General features: G+C 39.7%; 1 protein-coding gene across 1 annotated transcript in view; it reads left to right on the top strand.

Moving 5' to 3' along the window:
• Positions 1–10411, top strand: part of aif1l (allograft inflammatory factor 1-like) — a 74958-nt gene extending 64547 nt beyond the window's left edge. The window contains exon 6 of the mRNA XM_060912771.1: positions 8224–10411. Within this exon, the coding sequence (XP_060768754.1) occupies positions 8224–8311 (88 nt within the window). The 3' untranslated portion in view covers positions 8312–10411. The remainder of the gene's footprint in view (positions 1–8223) is intronic.
• Positions 10412–20411: the final 10000 nt, after the last annotated feature.

Genomic DNA, 20411 nt, shown 5'->3' with positions numbered 1-20411 from the left:
TTTGACTAGATTGCACTGATCGAGGTAGGCTATTCCACAAACAAATTCCTGTAAACCTAAAAGAACTCCGAATGGTTTCCGTAAAGTGTGACGTCACTTACAATACACGGCCGTGATTTCCTCGAGTATTTCAGACAATGACACGAATAACGATGATGATCATGAAAAACAAGCATTACCATATCAATTGGTTACACACAAGTGAACAATATTTATAGAGTTGTTTTAGTTAGTCATTACCGAGGCTTTTTTGACCACACTAAATCAAAGCAAGTCACCCAACAAACATCAAGCTGCATCAGCAATTATTACGTTTATGCCCAAAGGAACTCATCTCATCTCATTATCTCTAGCCGCTTTATCCTTCTACAGGGTCGCAGGCAAGCTGGAGCCTATCCCAGCTGACTACGGGCGAAAGGCGGGGTACACCCTGGACAAGTCGCCAGGTCATCACAGGGCTGACGCATAGACACAGACAACCATTCACACTCACATTCACACCTACGGTCAATTTAGAGTCACCAGTTAACCTAACCTGCATGTCTTTGGACTGTGGGGGAAACCGGAGCACCCGGAGGAAACCCACGCGGACACGGGGAGAACATGCAAACTCCACACAGAAAGGCCCTCGCCGGCCCCGGGGCTCGAACCCAGGACCTTCTTGCTGTGAGGCGACAGCACTAACCACTACACCACCATGCCGCCCCCAAAGGAACTCAAAATAATATATCATGCTTAATAAAAAGTTAGGGAAGCCATCAAAAGTGTTTTCTTACCCTTTGAACTTCTCTTTTGCAGACTACTGACCGTGTTGTCTCGTTTGTCTTGTCTGCTTTTTGGCCGAAGATTGTGGAAACCGCATCTTTACTCAGCACTGGCTTGTATGGTATTCCTAATGCCGGTGCATCCGAGTTGTTTGAGTGAAACAATTTTCTTCAAAATGTTCAGAGCACACAAGCTGCATAAACCAGGGTTTGTTTACCCTCTTTCTGTGTTGCCGCGGGGGTTGGACTGTACAGTAATTACGGTAGACTAGCCTGGTGACATCTTAATGATGAAGTTTTTCATGAATTAGTCGAGAGCATGCTAAGCATGCTAACGAGTGCTTATGCTGCCATGAATGTGTAAAGCTCGCGCACTTGCCTCTTGGACAGATTTAGGTAAGTCAGACTGTATGCAGATCTGTTTGTAGGTAGTCTAGCAAGGTTACAGTCCGCAGAATGAGGCTGTCACGGCAGCACTACTTGTACCTGGGATATAAATATGAAAAGTTGCCTCCCTCCATTCAGTCACATAGCAGTAGATCAGCTGTTCACTATTCCCTCGCTGTTTATCAGTAACATCAGTATTATCTTTCCCCTTTTTTGTTAGAGAAATGGAATTTCAATTCTTTTTCATATAAACTTTTAATGAAATAATCTCCAGCCAGGGGCAGCTTCAAGTCTTACTCGCTATGTGGAGCTTCCGTGTCTTGAGCCCAAATGACATCAGAGCATTGCCAGAAACGATCAGGGGGATTTTTCTCATCTCATCTCATTATCTCTAGCCGCTTTATCCTGTTCTACAGGGTCGCAGGCAAGCTGGAGCCTATCCCAGCTGACTACGGGCGAAAGGCGGGGTACACCCTGGACAAGTCGCCAGGTCATCACAGGGCTGACACATAGACACAGACAACCATTCACACTCACATTCACACCTACGGTCACTTTAGAGTCACCAGTTAACCTAACCTGCATGTCTTTGGACTGTGGGGGAAACCGGAGCACCCGGAGGAAACCCACGTGGACACAGGGAGAACATGCAAACTCCGCACAGAAAGGCCCTCGCCGGCCCCAGGGCTTGAACCCAGGACCTTCTTGCTGTGAGGCGACAGCACTAACCACTACACCACCGTGCCACCCGGGGATTTTTCTGATTGGTTAAAATATTTTCAATGGCAGCCTCCATGAAATCATCCATTCTGCAGAGAAACTGACTTTCGGAGATTGTCTTAGTTGTGTGAGCTCCTTATTTTCAATTATTCTTATGAATCGTTAGTTTATATCATAATCTATCTTCATAACTGTATTTTAAAAATTTGGGTTTTCTCTTTTAACTAAGCATCTCCTAACAGAAAGCTTAATCATATCTATGGGTATAGATTTTCTTTTGATATATAATAACATGTCTTTTCAGATCTGTTTCTTGTTGTACTTAGTTTATGTAGTGCATCCAGCATGGAAGTCCCTGTGAGTGAGCTGTTTTTATAGAAACAATAACACTATTGGAATAAGCATATTAATATAAACCTGAAATATGTATTGCGGCTACCACAAAAAATAAAAATTAAAAAAATTAAAAAATTTTTAAATAATTTTTTTTTAAATAAAAATAAAAAAAATATATGTATTGCAGCCACCACAACAGTCTGAGCTGCTGTTCGAGAAAATTATTTACACCTGATGAGTAATCAAATTTGAGAATTTGACTGTTCTGTGATATAAGGTGTGTTCAGTGTATGGCATGTTAAACACAATCAGATTTCTTATGGTAACTATTTAAAAACGCTTCTCTCACATAAATCTTGATTATAGTTTTAACTTTGGTCCCAGCTCCGTAGTACTCTGGGGAACTGATCTATATACTAAGCAGAAAACTTCACTGAGATCTTTTCTAGAGGAAGAAGGACTCATACCTTAAATTTTTACACTAGGTTCAGTGATGATGTGTTTGTGATGTTGTCAGGAGAGGGATGAATGCTGCTAGCTATCAGTTCACCACAGGGCTTGTTAAGAGCTTAGAGGAGATTTGCATTGATTAACCAGAAAAGGAAAGTAAAGACATCTCTGAATAGATCTGTTAAGAAAGCTTCACATCCTCAGAGGCACTGTTCTTTCAGTCTGTGTGAGAGAGATTTCAGTCATCAGATTGTTTCAGAATGCATGGCAGTAATAAGTAAAGGTGGACATGGAGGTGTGATTTTTACAGCCGTGAATTTCATACAGAGCAACACTATATGGTCAAAAGTTTGTGGACATGTCACCGTCCATCCATTATCTGTAGCCGCTTATCCTGTTCTACAGGGTCACAGGCAAGCTGGAGCTTATCCCAGTTGACTATGGGCGAGAGGCGGGGTACACCCTGGACAAGTTGCCAGGTCATCACAGGGCTGACACATAGAGACAAACAACCATTCACACTCATGGTTAATTTAGAGCCACCAATTAATCTAACCTGCATGCCTTTGGACCGTGGGGGAAACCAGAGCACCCAAAGGAAACCCACAGGGAGAACATGCAAACTCCACACAGAAAGGCCCTCGCTGGCCGCTGGGCTCAAACCCAGGACCTTCTTGCTGTGAGGCGACAGCGCTAACGACATGTCACCATCACACCCATAACTGTTGCCACAATGCTGGAAATAGACAGTTGTATAGAATGTATAGTATGTTGTAGTGTACTGGAACTAAGAGGCCCAAACATGTTCTAGCATGACAGTGCCCCTGTGCACAAAGCAAGGTTCATGAAGACATGGTTTGCTAAGGCTGGAGTGGAAGAATTCTAGTGGCCAGTACACAGCTCTGACTGCAACCCCACTGAAAACATTTGAGATTATCAGGAACAACCCCACACACACTGACCACGACCACCTTTTTTTTTTTTGGGGGGGGTTTAAAGCTAGACTGCCTTTCAGATTTTTCAAATGTAGGTCGTAAAAAGAATTTTCCCTGACACCCAATTATTTTTGTTTAGTGAACCAAAAACTACTGAATTTGAATCACAGACTTCCAATTTTATTGTTTTTTTGTTTTTTAATAGAACAATTAATGAATTTAGGGCCACAGAATGGCCTGATATTTTGTGAGATATTACGGAAATAAACATATCACAATGACCAAATTTCAGAAGGAACTAAATTTCATGGATTTTATGAAATCTAAAAGTCATCTAGCTTTAAATGGATACAATCGCTCAACCAAAAACTAACTGAAAGCCTTTTCAGAGGAGTGGAGGTTACTATAACTGCAAAGGGGGACTACATCTGGAATGGGATGGTGAGATGTTGATAGACTTTTGACCATACAGTGTACAAATGCTGGGGAACTTCCCACTAGTGAGCAGAAGTGATGAAGCCTGTCAGTGAGTGTCAAAAGCAGTAGTTTTTTTTTCTCCACTCCTCCTGGCTGCTGTATCCTCTGCCATGCCTTTACTTTTAGACTTTACCCGTCAGTACCCGTTTTATAATGGGTCATGATGTGTGGGTTTCTTCTGGCTTCTCCGGTTTCCTCCAAAAACTTTCCAGTAGCTGGACTCATTGGAATATTGATTCTCCCTAAGTGTGTGCGCATGCATGGGGACCCTGTGATGAAATGGCATCCCATCCAGGGTGTATTCCCATGTTGTACCCAGTGTTCCCACAAAAGGCTCCAAATCCACCGTGACTTTGACCAGGATAAAGAAGTTACGGAAGATGAATGAATGAATGCAATTATTTTAATAATTAGATATCCTTTTGGTATTGACCCATTAAAGCTTGACGGCCTTTCGATTTCATAAAATCTGTGAAATTTAGTTCCCTCTGAAATTTGGTCATTGTGATATATATATATATATTTCTGTAATATCTCAAAAAAAAAAAAACCAGGCCATTCTGTGGCTGGGAAGTTATTTAATTTGAGGGGATTCCCTAGCAAATAATATGCATGAAATTGTTTGCTTCACGCAGTCAAGCAGACAGAGGAAGTCCGTGTGCGCATGCGCAGATTTACCTTCTTCTTCTTTTGGGTTTTACAGCAGCTAGCATCCACAGTGTTGCATTACTGCCATCTACAGGTTTATCTTGACCGTGCACTGACAGTTACATCATTCTGTTGCTAAACGAACAGCTGATCGCACCAAGGTGCTCGTTGACTGCTGATATTTTTTAGTTTGGTCCTGCCTTTCCTTCCCTTCACAACATAATGTCTTTTCTTCTCGCTTTCCGTTACTGTAGTTGGTCTTTCACATTTCATTTGCAGACTCATGTCCTCCATTTTTCTCTCCTGTTTCAAATTTGTATCTCACAATGCCTTGCACGAACAGGGAAAGCCCACCACGTGATGCATGACGTAGCATCTTGAATTGGGTAATGGTGAAGCCGGAAAAAATAGTAGAGAATTTAGGGCCAAGTGGTTAAGTCTGCGATTCGAATTTAGTAGCTTTTGGTCCTCTAAACAAAAATAATTGGATGTCAGGGAAAAATTATTTTTATGACCTACACTTGAAAAATCCATACATGTCAACCTTTGGTCAATCAAACCTGTATAACCAACCTCCAAAATCCGTATTTCCCTTATAAAATCTGTATAAGATGCAAATTAAAATAATTTACCTAAAATTTGAATGATAATTAACAATGATATATCCCAGTTACTTTTTATTCAATATTAATAAGAATAAACCTTCAGAATGAATACAAAGCTCCAATGTTTGACAAAAACACAAAGTGTTATCAGCGTAGTTACGAAGGAAATACTTCGTTGTTTGGAGACAGGTTTCACTGAGCGGCTATTATGCGCGAGACTTCATATTAGCCACAAAGTCAGGAAAATCTGTTCGTAAAATTACGTTATAATGACCAAATACAATGAAAAGTATTTTTCCAGTCTCATCTGTGAAAGGTAATCCCATGTGATCTCGTTTGGACGGTAAACCTGTTGGTACAGTTAAACGCAGCACATGAATGAGGCATCTTTATTCTCGGCTACTGTCTAGACGCTATACCAGAGACAGTTGAAGAATCTCCACTTTGCCATATGGCAATATGTCATATGGCGGCGAGGATGACGTATGATTCTACGCAGAATGCGGCGTCTATGTTTATATGTCTATGACTTCCCGGTTGGTGGGATTCTCGCAATTGGGAGTGCGCATGATCAAAAGTGGAACGAAGTCTCGCTACCACAAGATAACGCGCAATTTCATAAGACTCTTTACTGGCTGTCTGTGGTGTACAGTACGTTTGTAAATGTTATGCGCTCTTTTATCATCGTGGGAATTGATTATAGCTCTGAATAAATATTGAAGTTTTTTAAAGAATCTGTATAACTTTATTTATACGCCCGTATACTACCTTTATTGAATCAAATCCGTATAAAATCCGGACATTCCGTATAGGTTGACATGTATGAAAATCTGAAAGGCAGTCTACCTTTAAATAATTGTTTGTTTCACTAACCTTGTTTTTTGATACTTTCCAGTTTTGACTCCACATTTGATTGCAATTCTGGTATAAGGCTAATCATGGAATTACAGATTGATCAAGTAAACATAAAAAGGTGAAAAGCTTGCTGTTCTCTGTTTCACATGATACTACAAGTCTAATCACCTAAACTTACTTGGTAAATTATTCAAAATGACCTTAATGATTGCAAACCTCTTCTCTCAGCCTTATTTTGCATGAGAGTTGTATGAATAGAGTAGTCATGCTGTCTCTGGTCCATAGTATGTTGTGTTACTTACTGTCATTCAGTCTGTCCCCCTCTTTTTTGTCTTTCATATCCTGTTTTGTCACTCAGTAGGGTGCTGTGCTAATTTGGTTCAGGGTCAGTACTGCACACTGAGGGAACAATGTAGTCAATGAAAATCCTGCTTTTCCCTTCATATGTTATTTAGTAACAGTCATTGAAGGCTCAGTGTGCAAATTATGGGCAAAGTCAGACAGCAATTTAACAGTGTTGTAAGTTGTATATTAAAGTGGACAAGCGAGTTGTATATATCACATTCTGTGTAACCACCCAGTTCCCTTTGGGCTAATCGCCTTAGATTTTCAGTTCCCACATTGAGTAGTAGTGGTGAAGTTATGCTTGCATGGGGAAATGATTGACAAGCACATAGAGTTGTTGTGTTTCACGCACTAAGTTCATAATATATTTGATGTAACATGGCAGTAGATTAGGAATCCTTATTACAGAGAATGATTGAAAGCTAAGTCAAATATAAAACCTGCAAATGAACAATACAGTGAGGGGGAAATAAGTATTGACACTTTTGTCTGTTATTTAATATATTTCCAGTGCATATATCTGCTTCGAATTTACACACATAACGTCTTCTGCCTTGCCTTGTACTTATAAATATGAGCAAAAAATGATGTATTCATAAGAATAAACAAAGACAAGTTTAAAAAATGAAATTCAGACACCACAAATTACCAACATAAGTACTTTGTTGCAAAGGTGTTACAGCCATTACAGCTTCAAGACATCTGCTGTAAGATTTGATTAGCTTTTTGCAACATTGTGGTTCAACTGCAACCCAGTCCTTTTGGCAAATCATCTTCAGTTCCTCAAGGTTACGAGGGTGCCCTTGAGGGACTCACATCAATGGGATTTAAGGCTGGATATTGGCTAGGCATAGCAAAGCCTTCTTGAGTTTTTGGCTGTTTGGGGTCACTGCTTTGTTGAAAGGTCCAGCTTCTCCACAGATTTAGTTTCTCAGTCAGTGAGATTAAATTCCACTACTCCATTCATATTTCCTTTGATAATGTGTAATGTCTCAGTACTGTTAGAAGAAAAGCAGCCCTATATTATGATGCTCCCACCCTTGTGCTTCACTGTGGGAATGGTGTTCTTAGGATCATATGCGCAGCGTTTCTTTCTACAAACATCATGAGCTGAGTTTTATTTTGTTTTGTGTGACCAGAATATATTGAATATAAATGCTTAGACATGCATATCTGTGATTTTTAAAAATATATATTTATTTTTTAAGAGAAGTTTAGCATGAGGTGTAAGAATGGAGATGATTGCGGTGCAGTTCATTACTTATTGTTCTCTGTCCTGCAACTCTTTTCAAGTGACTGCTGGGTTCTCTCTTATCTTCCTTATCATTCAGTTGAGAGCATGGAGAGAAATCTTGTGTAGAGATGAGTATTTGTGGTTACGTAGACTTTCCACCTGCATATTATCGAACCAGTTGTACTGACAGGGATGTTTAATGTCTTTGCTATAGCTCTGCAGCTTTTGACAGTCAAGTGTTGTTTAATGTTGTCCCCAAGAACTTTAGGCAGCTCCTTCACCTTCAGCATGATTGCTATGTGTTGCTCTGTTACTAGTGAATAATGTAGTATTTTCACACTATTATTATTTAGCTTCAAACTACCAAAATGTTTTTGGATCAACAGCACATTGCACCTGATTTCATTTAATGTATTATTTTACACACTCTGTGCAGAATAGGCTATGACTTTCTGTTCTGATTTCAGGGTGATGATGTTTGAGGACAAGGCTAACAGCCCTGCTTGCAAACCAGATGGTCCACCACCAAAACGTGACATTGCCAGCCTACCGTAGAGGAGCAGAGACCACCAGTTCCCACCTATTTCAAATCCAGTGGGCTAAGTGTACATAGCCTTAATCAACATCATTTCTAAGAAAATAAGGGAAAATCTGAGGTTTCGAGAAAGTTGGAGGGGATACATGCCGATAAAAGAAGAAATATCTATATAACTTTGCTCTGAAGAGGTCAAACTGCAGATTAACTTTTTTTATAAGTCAAGAAATGTATATATTTATATGGAAATAGGTCTTTTTGAAGTGTACTTATTCCTTTTAATGGAGTTGTTTGATGAAAATGAACGAAGTGTGTTTGTTAACAGTGCAGTGTGTAACATTCGAATGTGTATTAAGCGTAGTGTGTGGAATAAGACCATTTTATTTCCGAAAATGTCACAATATTTTAATTTAGAATTAAAATTGAGGTGTTTGTCTTCCTTTCCACATGTTCATTTTTGAGTGCTTTTGCATTAGCCAGACAAGTCTAATTAAATTAAATGAAAGCATTTGGTGTTATCACTAACCTTTACTGCAATATCCAGTCAAGTAAGTTGTAAGGTAATGCTAATAATACCTATAGGCCTTTTAGGACAGTTAGAAGTACAGTATTTACACTCACCATCCACTTTAATAGGAAAATGTGATTTCAGTATTGGTGATAGACAGGCTGGTTTGAGATAAGAAACGAGCTGAAAGGAAGGCTATGATAACTCATAATCCCTCTTTATAAGTTCTATGAGCAGAAAAAGCATCTCAGAATACATAACACACCAAACCTTGAGATGGATGAGCTCCAACAGCAGAAGACCACATCAGGTTCCACTCCTATCAGCAAAGAAGAGGAATCTGAGGTTACATTGGATTGGGCACAGGCTCTTTGAAACTGGACATGGGAATGTTTTTCCCCATCCTAAACTATCCAATTTCTGTGAACCTGTGCCCACTTATAGCCTCAGCAGATTCTGAAATAATCAAAGCAGTCCTTCTGGCACTAACAACCATGCCATGGTCAAAGTTCATAATTCTTCCCCATTCTGATGTTTGATATGGACATTAGCTCAAGCTTGTTACTTATGTCAGCATGATTTTATGCATTGCGTTGGATAATTTTTGTGGTCTGAATTTCCATTTCCAGAGAGGGACCAATAAAGCGCAGGGGGAGGATTCACAGGGTTTTACTAAATGAATGAGTAGCAAGTTTCATTCCTTCTAGCTTAAATACCTCATTGCCTTCCATTCATCTTTCATCCTCTTGGTGTGTTTCTCCCCCCCCAGTCTGTGAACTTGTCCCGTTTAAAATGTGATGAGTACTTTTAGTGAAACACTGTTAGCTAAGCACAAAACAATGTGTAGTTTGTTTCACACACACAGGATCCATTTTATATTTGTCAAGACTGATGCATCACATTTGGAAAAATACCATATTTCTACATACATTTAACCAGGGTCACCTTCTGCTTACTGTAAATTAAGTTGAAATCAGGCTTTCCAAGTGCCTCACACAGTTCTGATGTAGCCAGTTTATGCTTGGTGTGTACAAAATGGTTTAGTGTGGAAAATTTTTTCGGTCTACTAGTCTTTAATTTTATTTGTCACTCCCACATGCATTTTTTGCTCAACTTACTGATTGTACTGTTCTCAAAAATTATTCCATTTGTGGTATTTATTTCATAATTCTTTACATTACTTTTCTGTAATTAAATAGCACAGTTGCTTATTGTAACAAAAGAGGCTGAATTTCCGAATTAACTGTTTTTTCCACACTTCCTGATGTATCTCTTGGCCAATAAGCTCATGTATTTCCAAACATTTTATAATTTTATGTAGTCTATGTAGAAAATGTACATCTGTTTGATTTTTTTCATTCCTTTTTAAGCGCAAAATTTGAAAATATGAATTAGCAGTGGCACTGTATTTTTTTGTGTTTAGATTATTATTAGTAGTAGTAGTAGTCTGTCGAAAATTACTTTCAGCATATAATAAATGCAGGCATTTTTTATACTGTAGGTCACATGGCTTTTGTTTGGCTGGGTTTTGTTTTTTGTTTGTTTTTTGTTTTTTCCAAACGCCAAAGGAAATAAAGATCATGGTGACACTGGATGTTGCTTGTAAATGTCACTTCATTGTGTGTGGTGTTGTAATGAAAAAGTAAATTGTGGGTCTTTTTCTGATTAAATGCAATTTTCTCATTATATCACATATTATGCACATGTACATAGTTAATGCCACTAACCAGTAGCCAACAACAGTACAGCAATTCTCATTCATATGCTCTTGATTAACACTTGATCCTAGAGCATGATAACATTAACATCGAGCAAGTACACAGAATGGTATGAATTAGAAGCTGGGGCTGATTTCTTTCTAGTCCAGACTGCTGATTCTGCCAAAGTGACTACACAGAGTTTTACTCTGCCTAGATGTTATGTGCATTAAGGCTATTTTACATATTTAAGCCAGCTTCACTGACCTATCCATAACATGCCATCAATAGTGTTTGAGAAGGTGCATGGTGAAAAGCAATAGCAGATGTAATAAATATGAATTACGTAGATTACCTTCTCAAACATTAATTTTCACAGTACCTTTGGAGAAGAAACTAAATAACCTTCTTTTGGCTGCTCCCGATTAGGGGTCGCCACAGCGGATCTTTCATCTCCATTGCTCCCTGTCTTCCACATCCTTCTCTACCACACCTGCCACTTTCATGTCCTCTCTCACCACATCCATGTATCTCCTCTTCAGGAGGAGAAATAGACTTTGGAAGAAAGTCTATGGATATGGAAGAAATAGACTTTGAAGATCTCTTCAGTTATGATGAAGATGAGTAGTGGAGGACAACTGCTTGCCAGCCTACTTTTATGAAAATAGTTTATTTTTTTGAAGATCATTAAAACAACACAAATCAACATGTTATCTGTTAAGTCTGTTAATTAGTTGCATGTGCCCATTTGTCCCTGTTTCTTTACATCAAAGTTATCCCACTTTTGGTTGTTGGGCTATGCTGCACAGGTTTTGTTTCAAAGGGTTAAAATAAAGTGAGAGAGATACTGTTTCAGCTTAATACCCGATATAATAATCAAAGTGATGCTGTAAATGATAAATGAAGAGCCAGAGGTGGTGAAAACACACAACATTTGAAGAATGAAAAGACAGTTGATTTTCTATACATTTTAGGCCATTTTTTTGCCGTTTTTGACCAAAAAGGCAGTTTAAATGTTGTCAAAAGTCAAAAACAACCACTTCATTTCATTCCTTGGGTCAGTGTTGTATGGGAAAATGTGTTCATTTGTCTCTGTATGTGGTTTACTTCAAAAGTTATCCCACATTCTGACAGTTTTATCATTTTCCGGGTTCCAGTCTAGGGCATTAAAGGGTTAAAAATGTTGACTTTGGGGCATTATTTCAGCTTAATACCCAATATAATAATCAAATGGATACTGTAAATGATAAATGAAGAGCAGGTGGTGAAAAAAGTACACAATAAAACTTCAAAGAATGAAAAAGTTGAATTTCTACACATTTTAGGCCATGTTTTTGCCGTTTTTTAACCAAAAAGGCGGTTTAAATGTTGTCAAATGTCAAATACAACCACTTAATGTCATTCACTGGGTCAGTATTGTATGGGAAAATGTGTTAATTTGTCTCTGTATGTAGTTTACTTCAAAAGTTATGACCCATTCTGTATCCTTTTTTCAATCTGTCAGGTTCCGGTCAGGTGCATTAAAGGGTTAAAGATGAAGCCCTTGGGACATTATTTCAGCTTGGTACCTGTCAGATTCTGAAAGTAGACACTTTAAAGATACAAAAAAATCAGGTGTCATAAAAAAAGCCGGGGGGTGCGCGTGGACCCCTATTTCCATCTAGACTATAAGTCAAGTCAAGTTTATTTGTATAGCGCTTTTAACAATAAACATTGTCGCAAAGCAGCTTTACAGAATTTGAACGACTTAAAACATGAGCTAATTTTATCCCTAATCTATCCCCAATGGGAAAGCCTGTGGCAACAGTGGCAAGGAAAAACTCCCTCAGACGACATGAGGAAGAAACCTCGAGAGGAACCAGACTCAAAAGGGAACCCATCCTAATTTGGGCAACAACAGACAACATGACTATAACATTAACAGTTTTAACATGAAGACAGTTTCATTAATGTTATAACTCTTCATTGATGGAAACTTGAGTGCAAAACTGTTCATGACAACTGCAGTCCTGAAGTTAGCAAGTCAACTGTAATCCTTAGCCATTATAGCATTACTGTAAGAGTCCAGAGCGTCCTCCAGGTGTGAATTTCAACTGTCTACATGGGGCCATCCTCCACAGGAGCAAAGCGATGAGACTCCAAACCAAGGGAGTAACTTTGATTTTGACATTGGTGGGGACACAAAAGTGATCCAAGGCAGACCTTCCGAAAGGTGTTTTTTTTTCCCATTAGCAATCATAATTTCATGTCATGCAGATCTTATAGGCTAATGAGGGCAGTCATGGCCTAATGGTTAGGGAGTTGGTCTTTGGATCCCAGGGTTGCAGGTTTAAATCCCACCCTTACCTCTCCATCCATGGCTGAAGTGCCCTTGAGCAAGGCACCTAACCCAACATTGCTAGAATCTGATGATTTATTATTTTTACACCACACAATTCCTAATTTGTGTTTAACCAGTCGTTCTGTTTCTTCCACAGAAATACATGAAAATAAGAATTAAAAACTTTAAGCATTTTTAGCATTAAATATTGTTTTTTTTATTCAATATCTGCAGTGTTTGACAATGGGGGGGTGTCTCAAAATTCACTGACTGCCTTATTGAGACACTCATAAATAGGTGCTACTGGTGGCATTTTCTATTCTGTAATTAAGCTCAAATTTAGTTAAAATGATATTTGGGTGGGTGGCACAGTGGTTAGCACTGTCGCCTCACAGCAAGAAGGTCCAGGTTCAAGCCCCGTGGCCGGCGAGGGCCTTTCTGTGTGGAGTTTGCATGTTCTCCCCGTGTTTGCATGGGTTTCCTCCGGGTGCTCTGGTTTCCCCCACAGTCCAAAGACATGCAGGTTAGGTTAACTGGTGACTCTAAATTGACCGTAGGTGCGAATGGTTGTCTATGTGTCAGCCCTGTGATGACCTGGCGACTTGTCCAGGGTGTACCCTGCCTTTTGCCCATAGGATAGGCTGGGATAGGCTCCAGCTTGCCTGCGACCCTGTAGAAGGATAAAGTGGCTAGAGATGATGAGATGAGATGATATTTGGATATATAATTTAGTGATTATATATATCATGCAGCAATACTTTTATGAAGGGTTTCCATACATCAAAAGGATTTTGTTGAGTTTTTAAAGCTCGACGGAAACCCTGCACTTACATTCTTGACTTTGAAGAATGAATGAATGTCTCGTTTCTTGGGAGGGGGGCCGTCGTCCATGATACTCAAGTCAGCATGCGAGTCGTAGGGCAAGCATGCATGGACATCGAAGTCCAGCTCAATTTGTAGGCTGACGGAGAGTGGGGGGTGCGTGGGGTAGGTCAGGTGTGTAAGTGTGAGATAGGGGGGGTTGATGGGCGGGTAGTCATGGCTGCTGTGGGAAGTGTGCTGCTTTTACAGCAGATGGAGTGACAGCTGGGATAGCCAACCATGTAAGTTAGCGAGAAACAGGTAGCTAATCAGAGAATGATATCTACGTTAGAGGGGGGATTATTAGCAGTGTCATACATTTAACCCTTTGTGTGCCATATAATAATTGCTCAGGTTAGGACATCGGTTTTATTGATCGTGATTACACAGTAGCGGCTGAATATTGGTAGGGACACATCCCTAGCGTCCCTACCCAAAATTACGCCCTAGCTCCAAACAGACATAGGGCACCAGGATGGATCAGGCAGGTCCGAGGAGCAGAAGAGGTCAGCATGTCGATCCCAGGACCAAAAACAGGATTTTTTTTTTTTTTTTTGGGGGGGGGACACAGGTTGTTAGGTATGCCCAATGTCACCTGAATAAGTAGGAACAGTATACATATTGCACTGAGTACAAGCAGGGACTCCAGCAACTAACTATGACAGCATAACTAAAAGGGGAGAGCCAGAATGTAACACAGGCATGAGGGAGCCCCGGGACATGAAACAGCCAGGCACGACACCGTCAACAAACTCGAGTGAGCAAGCGAGTGGGGGACTGACAGCACCCATACATCCCAGTTTACCAAAACACGATGTCTGAGGACCCTCCAGATCTACACCTTTACCTCATAAACACCATTAACAAAAGGCTTGACTAAACAGATATGTTTTCACCCAAGACTTAAATGCTGAGACTGTGTCTGATTCCCGAACATTACTTGGAAGGCTGTTCCATAACTGTGGGGCTTTGTAAGAAAAGGCTCTGCCCCCTGATGTAGCCTTCACTATACGAGGTACCAGCAGATAGTCTGCACCTTTTGATCTAAGTAGGCGTGGTGGGTCATAGAGGAGCAGAAGTTTGCTCAGGTACTGTGGTGTGAGACCATTCAGTGCTTTAAAAGGTAGTAAAGTAGTAGTATAAAAGTAGTATTTTATCATCAATATGAAATTTGATTGGGAGCCAATGCAGTGTGGATAAGACAGGGGTGATGTGGTCATATTTTCTAGTTCTATTAAGGACTCTTGCTGCTGCTGTTGTCATGTTGTCTGTTGTTGCCCAAATGAGGATGGGTTCCCTTTTGTGTCTGGTTCCTCTCGAGGTTTCTTCCTCATGTCGTCTGAGGGAGTTTTTCCTTGCCACCGTCGCCACAGGCGTGCTCATTGGGGATAGATTAGGGATAAAATTAGCTCATATTTTAAGTCATTCAAATTCTGTAAAGCTGCTTTGCGACAATGTTTATTGTTAAAAGTGCTATACAAACAAACTTGACTTGACTTTACAGGTCAATAGTAGTATTTTATAATCAATGCAAAACTTTATTGGGAGCCAATGCAGTGTGGATAAGATAGGGGTAATGTGGTCATATCATCTATTAAGGACTCTTGCTGCTGCATTTTTAACTAACTGTAGCTTGTTTATGCACTTATTGGAACATCCAGACAGTAAGGCATTACAATAATCCAACCTGGAGTTAACGAAAGCATGAACTAGTTTTTCTGTGTCATGTAGTAACATTAAATTTCTTATCTTAGCAATATTCCTGAGATGAAAGAAAGCTATCCAGGTAATGTTATCAATGTGAGCTTCGCATGAAATCTGGGGTCAATAATCACTCCGAGGTCTTTTACTGCTGCACGTGAAGAAACAGAAAGGCTATCCAGAGTCACTGTGTAATCAGAAAACTTGCTTCTAGCTGCCTGTGGTCCTAGTACAAGTACTTCAGTTTTGTCAGAGTTAAGCAGAAGGAAGTTAATAAGCATCCAGTGTCTAATGTCCTTCACACATTCCTCAAGTCTATTAAGCTGGTGTCTCTCATCAGGTTTTGCAGAAACATACAACTGTGTGTCATCAGCATAACAGTGGAAACTAATACAATGTTTACAAATAATATCACCCAGAGGTAACATATATAAAGAAAAAAGCAGTGGACCCATGACAGAACCTTGTGGAACACCAAACTTTCCTTCAGTATGTCTAGAAAAATCACCATTTACATCAACATACTGATAGCGATCAGATAAATAAGACCTGAGCCAGGAGAGGGCCATTCCCTTAACTCCCACAACATTTTCTAGTCTATCCAGAAGAAGGGAATGGTCAATGGTATCAAATGCTGCACTAAGGTCAAGCAACACAAGCAGTGAGACAGCTCTGATCAGATGCCAACAGTAGGTCATTTACTACTTTAACCAGAGCTGTCTCTGTGCTGTGATGAGGTCTAAATCCTGACTGATACATTTCATGGATGTTATTCCTATGTAAATATAAGCATAACTGCTGTGCCACAACTTTTTTCAAGGATCTTGGAGATAAAGGGGAGGTTTGATATTGGCCGATAATTGGACAGCTGACAAGGATCAAGGTCAGGTTTTTTAATCAGGGGTTTGATAACTGCTAGTTTATTTTTAGAAGTGGTTCAATTACTTCAGGTATTATCTGTTTGAATAGATGTGTAGGTAAGGGATCTAGTACACAAGTTGAGGCTTTTGATGCCGAGATTAATGAAAGTAATTCAATTTTATTTGAGATGTAAGTGAATACGAATAGATTATTTGAAATGATGTGCACCATTTAAAATAATTTTCACTTTTTTCACATTTTTTTTTGGAAAGCTTGCCAGAAATGTTCAGAGGGCATTTAAGTGAGAAGTTGAATACTAAGGTAATGGGACAAGCAAAGACCATGATCATGTAGCACTATGTGATGCATTTATAGCACTCATTCATCCTTAGTAATGCCTTGATCAGGGTCAGGGTCACCATGGTTTAAATTAGCCTACTAGGTTATTTGTTGTTGCTTCTTTTTGGACATTTTCTGTGTGTGTGTGATTATATATGGTTCACTATCGTAAACCATATTTGACATGGAAGTTTGGGAGCAACCCAGAATTTTGCAAAACCTGTGTAACACTGGGTAACCTGCTAGTGTGTGTGTGTGTGTTATAGGTTTTGCAAAATTCTGGGTTGCTCCCAAACTTCCATGTCAAATTTGGTGAAAATCCATCGAGAAATGGCAATTTTAGCTCAAGACAAACAAACAAACTTTGCTGCTTATTATATAGATTATACATACACATTTGATGGCACAATTATAGATTTTACAAAAAATTAAGAATGGGGGTTACTTGTAATACGTATCTTATGGTATTTTCAATTCACTGTGACAGGTAAAGAAATGCTTCTGGGCATGCGCAGCAGAAAACTCTCATTGAGCATTCGCATCAGCTCCGACATAAGATGTTGTCTTGACAACCATGCACTATCGTAAACCATATTTAACACTCATTCTTCATTGGGTTGAGTGACGTAATATATGTAGGGCAGTGGCGGCTGGTAGTCTTTCAAACAGGGGAGGCTGGTCAGTTACGATATTTCCAGATTTTAAAAGAAAAAAGAAAAAACACATCAATTTTGCCCATACTCTTGCCTCTGATCTGGCTGATTGTTGGCAGGGTCACAAACTGTGAAATAACAGGTTCTTTTGGCCCATTAGCCTACTGTCCAATATACATGATGGTGGTGTTGGGGGGTATATTTTAACATTTTATATTTTAAAATTGTGGCATGTTGTTTAAAAATTGATAATTATTGAAAGCAGCTCTTTGTCAGGAACCTCAGCAGTAACAGCAGAGTGTTCTGGAATAGGCACAAGCACTGACCTTGGGGAGCCAAACATAGAGCTGGGTGCCACACATTTCATTCAATGACACTTTCCCTATATTTTACTTATTTTGACTGAGAAATGTTTTATTGACAATTTTGATAACCCTTCACTTTTAATCCAGGTCTGTAGTGTGAAATGTTCTCGGCTGTGTTTTTGTTTAAAAATGTTTTCCAAATTGTAGCGGTGTTTAATTCATATCCAGAAAAATATATATTCTAATATAATATACTCAGCATAAACATTTTAAATAGATTCTATATTTTTGGTCCATCCATGACATATTACTAAAGTAGCCTATTTACTGTTGTTGATGTGGGTCACTTGCTGTTAGCCAATTCACTTTCTCGTACCAGGAGAGCTGAAAGGAATGAGTATTATTCCCTACCTTTTTCACCAAGTCAATTTGAGCCGTTGGTCTACCCTGCTCTTTAATTTTACTTTTTTCCTCGAAAGGAAGACTGGCAAATGGCTTCGCCAAAATTAAATCAGCAATGCTTGGCATCCGTGCGCAGCTTTCTTGCTAGCTGACTAGCCCCCTCAAGTTCAAGTTCAGTCACTCAAATAAACAAAATTTCTGGAACTAAGATAGCAAACTTGACAACACTATATTTACAATAAAAATATATACAAACTAAAAAAGCTGGTAGAAACCATATGTAACAGGGGGTGTCGTGGCTCAGTCGACTAAGGCGCCATACCATAAATCCGGGGACCCGGGTTTGATTCCGACCCGAGGTCATTTCCCGATCCCTCCCCGTCTCTCTCTCCAGCTCATTTCCTGTCTCTACACTGTCCTATCCAATAAAGGTGAAAAAAAGCCCCCCCCAAAAAAAATCTTTAAAACAAAAGAAACCATATGTAATGAATGAAATCGAAATGTAAGCTGATCTCTTACAATACACCACAGCACTTGCGAATCCACATGGGACTGAACTGAAATTCACCGCTGCCTGTCTATAGTTGAAACAAGCTGTCAATCAAAGAAAATATCCGGCCGCTTTCACCAATCACCAGTCTCCTCGTGGAAACTGCCATGTCCCTCCCACTGGGAGTCAGTGGGGCAGGCATTTTCGCAGTATTTGCCCAATAACCGTCTTGCATTTTGATATTGAAAAGCGCATAGCTCCCAAATGCCATTGAAGTCCACTGAGGCTGGGAGTCCGTGGGGCGGGCATTTTTGCAGCATTTGCCCAATAACCGTCTTGCATTTTGATATTGAAAAGCGCATAGCTCCCAAATGCCATTGAAGTCCACTGAGGCTGGGCTGCATCGCGCTGTCACGAGGGGGAAAAACTCACGCACACATTAGGCGAACTGGGGAAAGTTATAACGGAATGATTTCGCACTGTAGTTGAGTTGAGCACATATATTTCTATGATTCTGGATCTGAAATAGCAATGTTATAAGGTCGGCTATAACATAAGCCTAGCGCAATTCATCCTACATGATGTTCGTCATTTTTAGAGGAGGCTGAGCCTCCCTCGTTGTCTTAGAGCAATCGCCCGTGATGTAGGGTAAGCGATATGCTTGCTATATTATTATTGCAATATTGCATGTGTAACGGGCGTAGCTCTGCCATGCACTTCGACTACTCTGCGTTGTGTTGTGCACAATGAAAAGCTGGACACGAGAAGACTCTGGAATCACTGACTGGTTTATTCTCTCCACTGGTTTACCACAAACTCCATCTGGTGTATAATGAAACATAGGAGAGCAGAGCACACACACGATCATCCTCAAAATGCCTCTCTCAGTCAAGTTTTTAGTGGCAACTGACTTACTGAATGAATTAACAAGTAACAAATAACCAGGGTGATAGCATTGGAGTACAGTACACTTTGACACATACTTGGTGTATAATGAAACATAGGAGAGCAGAACACACACACACGATCATCCTCAAAATGCCTGACAAAAGAAAACCAACTTAATCATGCAATACACAAGAGGATGAAATGGCGGCATCACACACACACACACACACACAATGAAAACTTAACTGGACTAGCTCACTCTCCCCCAAAGTGTTTCAACATTTCCCACAACTGAAAAATACTGACAGAAATGTGCACACATACCCTTCTACACCCCTATAAGAAAAGTTCCTGTTTGTAAGTCCATAATAACATGAAATAAATCTTACTTTCATTCTAACAGTCTTAATACGTACCTCTCTCAGTCAAGTTTTTAGCGGCAACTGACGAGAGGTCAGAAATCAACACAAGAAATCTTATCTGATGACTATTGCAATAAAAGTCCAAAATAAAAATAAATGATAACACACAAAGAAAAATACGCTCTGTTGAAGGGTTTTGGTGAGATTTCAATTTATGAAATAAAATGCAATACTAACCTGGTTACATTCGCCCCCCTGAAATTCACCAAAATCCCAATCATACACTACATTGCCAGACACACAATGCGTCTATCCCCGGCACACCCTGGCACAAGTGAAAAGAAAGACCTAGTCTACATGTCAACTGAAAAGTCACCTCACATACAAGGTTCAGGGAGGAAGAAAAAAAAAGAGAGAGATTGATCAGGTCTCTGAATCCCCTTAGCACAGTATGACGCCTAGTACGCCACACAACACTTGGCCCTAGAAATACTTGCCACATAGACACATTTACAAGCAGCAAAACTTGCAAAAATGAAAAAAAAGAAAAAAGAGAGAGAACATAAATAAAACTTACATATTAAACACCTCTTATGTATGAGAACTCAACCCTAAGACCCAGAAAGGAGAAGTTGAAAATGGTTACTAAAAATGTATTCTCTTCAAAAATGGTCTCTGAATCAAAGACTCCATCAATCTGTTCACTGACTTAACTAGCCTGCCAGTACGTGTC

This window comes from Neoarius graeffei, chromosome 28 (assembly GCF_027579695.1).
Source record: "Neoarius graeffei isolate fNeoGra1 chromosome 28, fNeoGra1.pri, whole genome shotgun sequence".
Taxonomy (NCBI): Eukaryota; Metazoa; Chordata; class Actinopteri; order Siluriformes; family Ariidae; genus Neoarius; species Neoarius graeffei.
The sequence above is the reverse complement of the archived record's forward strand: the minus strand, read 5'-3'. Positions and strand labels throughout refer to the sequence as shown.